The sequence below is a fragment of the Rhinoraja longicauda genome, chromosome 1 (assembly GCF_053455715.1).
Source record: "Rhinoraja longicauda isolate Sanriku21f chromosome 1, sRhiLon1.1, whole genome shotgun sequence".
In the NCBI taxonomy this organism is placed as follows: Eukaryota; Metazoa; Chordata; class Chondrichthyes; order Rajiformes; family Arhynchobatidae; genus Rhinoraja; species Rhinoraja longicauda.
This window is the reverse complement of record NC_135953.1, coordinates 102860273-102871587: the sequence shown is the minus strand read 5'-3', so window position 1 is coordinate 102871587 and position 11315 is coordinate 102860273. Positions and strand designations below refer to the sequence as shown.

General features: G+C 42.9%; 1 protein-coding gene across 1 annotated transcript in view; it reads right to left on the bottom strand.

The window, feature by feature from the left end:
- Nucleotides 1-2950: 2950 nt before the first annotated feature.
- The window catches only part of hadh (hydroxyacyl-CoA dehydrogenase), a 29664-nt gene continuing 21299 nt past the window's right edge, over nt 2951-11315 (bottom strand). The window contains exons 7-8 of the mRNA XM_078403662.1: nt 10395-10511; nt 2951-3649 (exon numbers count right to left, since the gene is read on the bottom strand). Coding sequence (XP_078259788.1) covers nt 3531-3649; nt 10395-10511 — 236 coding nt within the window. The 3' untranslated portion in view covers nt 2951-3530. The remainder of the gene's footprint in view (nt 3650-10394; nt 10512-11315) is intronic.

The following is an 11315-nucleotide window of genomic DNA, read 5'->3' as shown; positions in this document are numbered from 1 at the left end:
TGGGTCAAATTAATGTAGGTGAGCTCGATCATACAAGAGATCTTGAAATCTAGCTGCAACATCCTCTGATACATTTAGCAAACAATGCACAGCACAGCTGCAAAAAAGATACCGTGAGCTCTAGTGTCCAGGATTGTTAAGAAAAAAGGATGTAAAATGGAAAGCTTAGGTACATCTTAGAAGCCCATACTGCGTAATTCCTCACGATGATAAGTTAATGCGGCCCTGTCCATTCACGTTGCATTTTGTAAGACGTTTCACTTAATCAAAACCTGGAAATGTATGGAGTATCCTTCCTCACTCCGAGGCAGCATCTAGGCTACATTTTTCTTTCAAATTTGTCTCAACAAAACTCCGTGACAGCTCTAATTTTCAGTTGCTAGCTGATGTGTGGGTTTTCTCCGGGTGCTCTGGTTTCCAACCACATTCCAAAGACATTCAGGTTTGTAGGTTAATTGGCTTCTGTAAATATTGTCCCTCGTTTTGGATATATCTAGTGCACGTGTGATCGTTGGCCAGCACAGACTGTGCGCACACCGTATCGCTAAACTAACCTTATTTTAACTTTCTACTCCTCGAGCTCTTCACCATTGGACCACCTAATTATTTCTTTCCTCTTCGATGCATTCACTGCTACTCTCTTAAACTGCATGGTGTTTTTTAAATATATAGAATCTTCTTCTCACTTTCCTCCCAGACACTTAATACAGAGTAATTTCTAATTTTTGCCATACACGTTAAAATCTTGAGCATGTTCACAGACCCCTTCTGTTTCTCCATCCATCCAATGCCAGCCTACTTATCATTTGCAACTGAAGAATCCTCAAAGACCTACCTTTGTCTAAGTGTCTCTTGTCACTCTCTATTGCCTCCATACCACCGTCTGGACCTAAAATGTCCAGCCCAAATTATTTGACAAATGCTGACTTAATGGCCATCTCTAATATGAAGAAATCTTTTTTTTAAATTACATATTTGCTCTGATCAGAAGTGGAAAGATTTAGCAGGAAGCTCAGGGACGACTTTTTCCACACAGAGGGTAGTGGATGTACGCAATGAGCTGCCAGAATGGGTAGATAGTTTAGTTGTAGTTTGGAGATACAGTTTGGAGATACAGCGTGGAAACAGCCCCGTCGGCCCACTGAGTCCACGCCAACCAGCGAACACCCGCACACTAGTTCTATCTCACAAACTCCTTACAGACAGCACCCGTAATCAGGATCGGGGAAAAAAAATGTTAATCTCTTGCCGGAGATGCGATTGTTTTCCGGATCGGATCTCCGGTTGCTCTGCGGCCTAACATCGTGGAGCTGGCAACCTTGCTCGAGACTGACGTTGAGCCCCACCGTGGACTTACCATCAGAGCGTGCGATTCCTTGCCTGGATCGACGCTCCAACCACAGCCTGCGGATTTTAACATCAAGGAGCTTGCAGTCTCGGGTTGAGACCAAGGTCGGGAAGCTCCAAAGCTGCACAAAGTTCGACAAACCCCAACCCGGGATAGATCGCCTGGCATGGGGGAGCTGAGATCCCCCCCCCCCCTGATGCAGGAGCTTGACTGCCCCGACGAGGAAGGCCCGCCGCTGGCTATGGGAGTAAGATTGTCGCGTCAACGGAAGGTTAGAGGCCCCCGACCGCTGGAGGACAAAGAAGGGAAGAGATTGAACCTTTTTTAGCCTTCCATCACAGTGAGGAATGTGGAGGAGTCACTGTGGTGGATGTTCATGTTAAACTGTATTTTGTGTGTTCTGTTGCTTTTTATTGTTATGACTGTATGGCAAATGAAATTCCTCGTATGTTGCAAAATATACTTGGCTAATAAAGTATGATTGTGATTCGAAACTCTGATATTTAACTTTCCCAAGCTACATTTTTAGTCTCGTACACAGTGAACTGCTCATTCCAGTGGCTCATTACCTACAGTAACTGATTTTGAAGCTCAGACATTATTTCAATTCATCACGCAAGTTACACAGGCACTAAATTGAAGGTCTAATACAGGTCATTAGATTCAAGCCCAGAAATGATGTTGAAGCTCAGTGTCCAGTGGAGCTGGGTTAAAAGAGGTGGCAGTGGGGAAATGTTGAGGGTATGTTTAGAGTTAAAATTAATTAAATGTTTAGAGTCAATTAAGAATTAAATAATGCACAAGAATAAAGTAGCATACAAGCTAAATAGGAACAAATAGAACAAAGAATAATACAGCACAGGAACAGGCCCTACGGCTTACAATGTCCGTATCGAACATATTGCCAAGTTAAACTAATCTGCTAGCCCTGCATGTAATCCATATCCCTCCATTTCCTGCATATCCATGTGGTTATCTAGAAGCCTCTTAAATCCCACTATCCCACCCGTAGCAGCCTATTCCAAGAACCCACTCTTTTTTGTAAATAAAACTTGCCCCACATAGCTCCTGCCTCTCACTTTAAAGCTATACCCACTAATCTTTACATTTCCATCCTAGAAAAAAAAGATCTGTCTACCCTCTTGTCATTTTATATACTTCTTTCAGGTCTCCTTTCAACTTTCAATGTTCCAGAGAATACAATCCCAGTTTGTTCTACTTCTCTTTAGAGCGAATACCCTCAAATCCAGGCAGCATTCTGGCAAACCTCTTCTGCACCATCTCCAAAGTCACCATATCCTTCCTGTAGAAGGGCGACTAGATCAATCGTACAAATGCCGCCTAACCCATGTCCTATAAAGTTGCAACATGACTTCCTGATTCTTAACACCCAATGCCTCAACCGATGAGGGCAAGCATATTATATGCCTTCTTTACCACTCCAGCTACTTGTTGGCACTTTCAGGAAGCTATTGACTTGGACCCCAAGATCTCTCTGCATCAATGCCATTAGGGGTCTTGCCACTAACTGCATATTTGCCCCTTACATTCGACATACTCCCAGAGTAAACAAAGTAAATAGGGCTGTTTTGGAATTATCCGAGTCAAGTGACACTTTATTGATACATTAAAAATATAAAGAACTTACAAGTTCAAATCCCACAATCACTCCAAGTACATTACTGAACATCTTTGGATGCATAATAATTTGAAAGGCACTTCGCAAGGTAGAAACAATATAATGATTTTAATCATTTTTCTTTTACAGATATATACCACCATCATTGCACCAGGCTGGAGCTAGGTTATCCTGCTTGCAGCCATTTTCATATTTTCAAAATATTACATTGCAATTTGTATAATGTAACCGTCAAGTAATTGCCAGAGAAGTTACACACACTGAGCTACCAGTTGGGCAGGAAAGAACTGCGGATGCTGGTTTAAATCGAAGGTAGACACAAAATGCTGGAGTAACTCAGCGGGACAGGCAGCTTCTCTGGAGAGAAGGAATGGGTGACGTCTGAAGAAGGGAATCGACCCGAAACGTCACCCATTCTTTCGCTCCAGAGATGCTGCCTGACCCGCTGAGTTTCTCCAGCATTTGGTGTCCACCTGAGCTAACAGTTGGCAGCTTGCATGATTCAGTGTCCAAAAACTGTAACAACACCACACAACTTGTCTTCTAGGAATATTTGTAGAAACCCTCACCGGTCTTTTTACCCAGCTTTCCTTCATCCACCAGTTTATTTAACAGGGCACTGGGAGCAAAGAGGGGGTTGTCTGGATCCATCTTGTGCCATCCTGAGAAGGGAAACAGTTGTGATTAACGAAAGAATGGTTGGGAAAATGCAAAAATATAACACAATTCTGGCCTATTCACAAAAAGATTCACAAAACAATGTAAAAGTACACCATTTAATTTTAACCCTTTAAGTTATTTTCTTATTTTACATAAAACTTCATCCGATATGTATGGTTTTCTTCATTTTGGTGTTGATGGCTACAATCTTATGAGCATTGTGACAGTAGGACACAATTACAACTAGCACTCACACTGTCAACAAACAGATATTCACTGTGTAGGAAGGAACTGCAGATGCTGGTTTAAACTGAAGATAGACACAAAATGCTGGAGTAACTCAGCGGTATAGGCAGCATCTCTGGAGAGAAGATAGACAAATAAAGCTCTGTTGAACTGTTGAACTGTTGAGAAGGAATGGGTGACGTTTCGGATCGAGACCTTCAGACACTGTCGTAATTCCAAAACACTTCATTAGGATACAAGTAAGTAAATACATAGCGCCTTCCCAGCCCCCCTCCCCCCCCCCAAACAGAATCTTATTTAATTAAAGAATCAGATGCCAAGGAGTCTGCTGGGCTTTGTAGTGTGAATCTACACCAGCATTTGTTCCATTCTTGTCGGATGAAACAATGCCATAATCAATGACAGATGCGAGAATGTGGCCCAAATTAGCATTTCAACATTTAGAGAGTTTTAATGGTTTGGTCAGAATTTTGTTTTATTGGTTTGTAATATTACAGGATTTTTAAACCACTTGACACTGGTAACCACGAGCCATTCCCAACCTGCCAGTTCTCTGGGTTTTTTAGGACGTTTCTCTATTTGTGTTTGTGAAGTACTTCAGTTCATTTTGCTCTGTCATGATACATTAATGCAAATCAATGGTCATGATGATTTTTACATAATTTTTCAATCATATCTTTAATGTGAATCTGGTTTGAAGAAGGACCCCGACCTGAAACGTCACTTATCCATGTTTTCCAAGGGTCTCGACCAGAAATGTCACCTATTCCCTTTCTCCAGAAATTTTGTCTGACCCGCTAAGTTACTCCAGCTTTTGGTATGTATATCTTCGATGCTGCCTGATCTGCTGAGTTACTCCAGCACCCTATGTCTTTTTTTTGTTGTAAAGCAGCATCTGCAGTTCCTTGTAACTTTAATATGGCACAGAGTCGCTAAATCATAATGAGGAAATCACAATCTTAATCTCACTTTCCACATCCTGGATGTTTTATCACGAAGCTGCTTTACGCAACAAGAATGTTTTAATGGGGGTGATAACCCCATCACTTCGGCTGACATCTTCAGCTGCCTTACATAGACAATGTTATCAACAGAGATCATGTAGGTATTTAGGTAAAGGTGCAAAGACTGCATGAAGAACTGGTGCATCAGACTGTCAAACCTAACATAGAAAGCTGAACCAGAATCCATCAAGAGTCCAAATGGACGGAAATGGAAATTATGAAGTGCCACAAAACAAAGAGAATAATCCCACAACCACTGAAGTGGACACAACCCAAATTAGAATCCCAATAGGTTCAAAGGGAAAATAAATTTAAAAATACAGTACACCCTCATTATAATGGACTATGGGGGAGGGGTGGGAGTGGTGTCCATTATTACCTATTGAGCTATAACCGAGTAAGGCATTATCATTATACGTAGTAGAAACAAAGAACTGCAGATGCTGGTTAATACACAAAAGGACAGTAAGTGCACATGGTGGTGCAATGGTAGAGTTGCTGCCTTACAGCACTGGGTTCAATCCTGACGATAGATGCTCTCTGTACCGAGTTTTACGTTTTCCCCATGACCATGTGGGTTTTCTCCGGGTGCTCCGGTTTTCTCCCACACTCCAAAGACATAGAGGTTTGCAAGTTAATGGACTTTGGTAAAATTGCGGATAGTCCCTAGTGTCTAGGATAGTGTTAGTGTACGAGGTGATCACTGGTTGGTGCAGACATGAAGGGCTGAATGGCCTGTATCCGTGCTGTATCTCTAAAGTCTAAAGTAAAGATACAAAGTGCTGAAGTAACTCAGCAGGTCAGGCAGCATCTCTGGATAACATGGATAGGTGATGCTTCTGGTCGGGACCCTTCTTCAGACTCAGTCTGCTGAGGTACTCCAGCACTTTGTGTCATTTCACCTTAAATCTAGGTGCCGATGCTGCTGATCTGCACCGGCGAACCTTTCTTCACCAACTGGTCCATTAAAACGAGGGTTTACTGTACTTCATGTCAAGTTTGCAGCTGAAAGTAGGTTGTAACTGATGATTAATTTGCAGAAAGTTCAGACCTCAACAAGCTTCCTTAACAAGCTCAGTTATTAATTAGTATACGCAATCTTCAAACCTAAAATTTCCCAGAAAATGAAAGGCAGGTTCAGTGCAAATCTATAAAATGTCCTGAGTGGTTTTATTTACCGTAAGGCTTCCTGCTTCACTGTGGCACCACCTACTGTTCACTCCTTTAACTCTCTAACTTTTAATGCAATTGAAAGGGTAGGGGAATAGAAAGATGTCAATACCTTAAAAAAAGTGATTTTAACCAGATTGAGTGCAGTTTAATAATGCTTAATAATAATAATAATAATTAATGGATGACAATATATTCCCATAAAAGCGGAATAAGTGTGAAGTAAACACAGAAAATGATGGGAACACTCAGCAGATCTCACAGCATCTTTGGTAAGAGAAAACAGAGATAACATTTCAGGACTGAGAAATAACTGGGAAAGAGAGAAAACAAGCTAGTTTTCAGCAGCAGAGAAGGTAGAGGAGGGATGGCTGGAACAAAATGAATATCTCTGATAGAGTGAAATTAAATAAGTTAATCTGCCAGTTAGAAGCATACATTGTAAATACTGAAAGCAGCATTAGACAGGAAGAAGAGTAAGTGAATTGCTACTTCATCTGTAAAGATTGTTTCGATCCCTGGATGGTGAGAAGTGAAAATGTGAAAGGACAAGTGTGCATCACCTAGTGGCTTCATGGGAAAAGCCATATGACAGGAGTGATAGATGGAGTGGAATCTGGGAATCATGAAGCAAGCAATCCCTTTGAAATGCTGAAGGAAAAAAGGAGGGAAATCCTGGTGGTGGAATCTTGTTGGAGGTGGTGAAAATTGCAAAGAATGATCAAATGATTGTGACAAATGGCGAGGCGACGAATGGTGAGGCTGGAAGGTGAGGGCTAGGAGAACTCTTCTTCCTCTGACAAGAAGGTGAAGGGGTGAGTGCAGGGGTGTGGGAAACAGATGAGAAGCGGTCAAGAGTTCTGTCCACCATTTTGATGCAAAGCCACTGTTCAGGAAGGAAGGAAGACATTTTAGAAGCACCTCTGTAGAAAGTCTTATCATTGGATAGAGATGGAGAAACTGAAATGAATGGAGCCTTTACATTAGACACGATGGAAGTATAGACAATAAACAATAGACAATAGGTGCTGGAGTAGACCATTCGGCCCTTCGAGCCAGCTATCATCTATCCGCTTTCCACAGATGCTGCCTGATCTGTTGTGTTAACAGCATTTTCAGTTATTATTACAAATATCCAGCATTAGCAGCTTTTTTGCTTGTTTAAAAGTCACCTTCATGGCTTAGGTTTATTATTGTCACGTTTACCGAGGTACCGAGAGAAGCTTTGTTTTGCATGTTATTCATTCAGATCAAGCTGTATATAAATACAATCTATTCAAACTCAAGTACAAGGGGTAGGGCAGAGGAGACGGTACAGAGTGTGGAATATAGTTCTCAGTAGTGCACTAGTTACATTGACCCAACGGGGTAGATTGAATCGGACACTACCCTAGCTTATGGAAGGACTGTGCAGAGGGCCGATTAAAGTGTGGAGGAAGCTGGGGTGGGGTGCACACTTTCAAGTTTCTGTATCTTTTGCCCAATGGGTTCAGGGAGGTCAAGTCTTTAATTATGTTGGCTGCTTTCCCCGAGGCATTGTGAAGTTTAGATGGAATCAGTGGTGAGGAGTCTGGTCTGTGTGATGGACTGGGCTACATGTATAACTTTCTTCTATTCCTCATGGTCTTGGGCAGAACTGTTTCTAAACCAAACTGTGATGTAATCGACAGTAAACTGGCCCTTGCAGTATACAGTTCGTCAATGGGGAGGAAGGTTGCAGCCAACAACCTTCTCAGTTGTGCGAACGATCCGTTGCAGCCTCCGGATGTCGTGCTTGGTGGCTGAGCCAAACCAGACCATGATGGAGAAGGTGAGGACAGACTCAATGATAGCAGTACAGAATTGGATCATCATTGCCTGTGGCAGATTGTGTTTCCTCAGTTGCCGCAGGAAGTACATCCTCTGTTGGGCCTTTTTGACTGTGGAGTCGATGGTGCCCCCCCATTTAAGGTCCCTGGAGATGATGGTTCCAAGGAACTTAAATGACTCCACAGATGTAACTGTGGTGTTGTTGATGGTGAGTGGGGGAGGTGAGGGGAAGCTCTTCGAAAGTCTACAATTAGTTCCACTGTCTTGAGTGCATTGAGCTCCAGGTTGTTGCGATGGCACCAGGACACCACTTCCCATCTGTAGGCAGATTCCTCCCCATCCTGGATCCACAAACTTGAGGAGCTTGACAGAGGAGTCTGTGGAAGTGCAGTCATTGGTGTGGAGAGAGTAAAGGAGAGGGGAGAGTACGCAGCCCTGCGGTGCTCCTATGCTGAGGGTCTGCAGGTCTGAGTTGTGTTTTCCCAGCCTCACATGCTGCTTCCTGTCTGCCAGAAGGTTGATGATCCACTGACAGAGGGGTTCAGGCACAGTCAGCTGGGAGAGTTTGGAGTGTAGTAGCTCTGGTACAATGGTACAATGCAGAGCTAAAGTCCACAAACAGAATCCTGGCACAGGTTCCCTCGCGGTCTAGGTGCTGGAGGATGAAGTGCAGGCCTAGGTTGACCGCGTCACCATCGATCAATAGTGGAGACCTTGAAGCAGGCAGGGACAGTGCAGGTTTGCAGGGACTGGTTGAAAATGTCTGTGTAGATCGGTGCCAGTTGTTCGGCACAAAGCTTGAGGGTAGAGGGGGAAACCTGGAGATTTCCGGCTTTCCTGTTTCCTGAATAGACACTCCACCTCCGCTATTTCTATTGTTGGAGATGGAGAAGTGGCCAGACTGATGTTGGGCAGTGGACGAGGGCCCAGTCTGGAGTCAGGCTGTGAGTATGTGCAAATTGGTGATTGTAGAGCGGTGGGGGGAGAAGGGGCCAGTCTTTGCAAACTGGAGTCAGTCTATGAGTCCGTGTGAAGTGATGATGGGGGGGGGGGGGGTGGGGATCCCAGGATTATGTTTCTGTTTCTCCAACCTACAGTAAAACTCGTTCAGGTGGTTGGTCAGCTGACGATTGTCCAAGGAGCGTGGGGTTTTCATCTTGTAGCTGGTGATTTCTTGCTAGCCCTTCCAAATTGAAGAATCATTAGCTGAAAACTTGCTCCTCAGCTTCTCAGAGTAGCTTTCATTGGCAGCTCCGATTCCCCTTCTCAGCTTGTACTTGGCCTGCCTGCGGAGGTCTGTATCCCTGCTCCTGTAGGCCTCATCTTTTGACTGGCGGAGCTGTCTGAGTTCTGCTGTGAACCAGGGCTTGTTGTTGTGAGAGTTATTGGAGACATGCCGAATTTCCTCAATATCAACATCAGTCTGGGAAGGTATTGTATTTGAAACTTTTCCAGATTTCCAGGACGTCAAACGTCAAATGACGGCATTCCCTGAACATCAGAATGAATATCATTTACATCTGCACTCAAAGCCCTGGAACAGGCTGCTGAAGCAACCACAGGGCATAGAAGCTTGAAACCATAGTGCCTTTGGAATGGGGAATAAAGTCTTGACAATCTTGCTGCTTATTTGTAATCATCACTATTCTGATACAGTGTTAGTTTGAAGGGAGCCAAAATGTTGGCAAAATAAATCTGCAATTTCATTAACTGCAGTGTTTCTCTGCAACATCGGTGCCAAGTGAGAGAGAAGGTCACTTACACATTCATCTCCTCAATCAATTTTCATTTAACAGAGTAGCTAAATCATAAGCTACGTTGAAATCAAAATGGGTTGAGGAAATGCAATGCAGATATGTGAACAAATTAATGTATTAGCCTCCTCCATTGCCAGGGTGAGGCCATATGCAAAGTGGAGGAACACCACCTCATATTCCACTTGGCTAGCTTACAGACATCACCCGTAGTCCACGTGAAATGCGTAGGTTTTCTCCGAGAACTCTGGTTTCCTCCCACACTCCAAAGACGTACAGATTTGTTGGTTAATTAGCTTGGTAAAATTGTAAATTGTTCAAAGTGTGTGTAGGATAGTGTTAATGTGTGGGGATCGCTGGTTGGCGTGGACTTGGTGAGCCAAAGGGCCTGTTTCCGCGTTGCATCTTTAAACTAAACAATCTGTGCCTTGTGCTGGAACAGCTTGCACAATTTGACCCAGTCCTCACCTCATTGCCTCTCCCAATAGTTCACCCAAGTTACATCAACTTCAGTCTCACTGTTTTTCTCTGGTAACTTCTGGTTAGTACCGAATGTGCTTGCTACTAGATGTCAACTTTCACCAATAAATCACACTGCTAGCCAAAGTGAGGCAGAGAATTGTAGCATTTGGTTGTCACACAAAAACCAAACATATTGATTATTTCTATTAAACAACGGCATTAGAACAATATTAATTTTGTTCGGTATCTGTACCGAATGACAATAAAGTTCTGTAATACATTAAAAAACTCACTCCACATACCGTCAATAATAAACGTGCAGGTGTCAAGTCCAACATAATCCAATAATTCAAAAGGACCCATAGGATATCCAGCGCCCAGTTTCATTGCAACATCAATATCTTCCTTTGATCCATGACCTAAGAAAAACATCAAAATAAATGTATTAATCTGCTACTTATGTGACTGGACTAACAACGAGGTATCAAAAAGTGTTATATATAATTCAAATAACTTTTTACTCAAAAGCATGTTAATTGCTCTGTTGTATCTTCAGGGCAAGGGCGAATTGTGCAAAGTTTTAACACAAGGCACGACTCACTTGTCTGAACTGCCCCGGAACTACTTGTGGTGTCCTCAAGGCACAAAAGCATCAATTATGTGAATTAAATTATAAAATAGAATAAGACACAAAGGGCTAGAAACTGCATTGTATGTGGAAATGTGTACCAAAGTGATGTCAGGCAGTGGAATAGATTGCATCAGTTTCTTCCCAAGACCATTGAGCAGTACCTTCTTACCTGACCAATGTGCATAGAGTTGTGCCTTTGTAAATGGTAGATATCCTGTCCTTTAATGCAGTTTCACCCATCAACTACATATCTTTGTAGAAACAACGAACTGCCGATGCTGGTTAATAAACAAAAGGACTCAAAATGCTGGAGTAACATGGATAGGTGATTTATTGGTCAAAACATCACCTCTTCATGTTCTCAAGGAATGCTGCCTGATCCGCTGAGTTACTCCAGAACTTGTTGTAACACTACGTATCTTTTCCAGATTTACGCGAGGTGCATTTAACATGCAATTTCCCATTACTGAAGCAGCTCCTGCAGTGGTGGTTCTCATTGAGAGTCACTGCTTCAAGAAGCAGGCTGCATCTACTGATGTGACCACAAGTGATGGACGTGGGAACCCCACTTCACCTATGAACAATTACACGA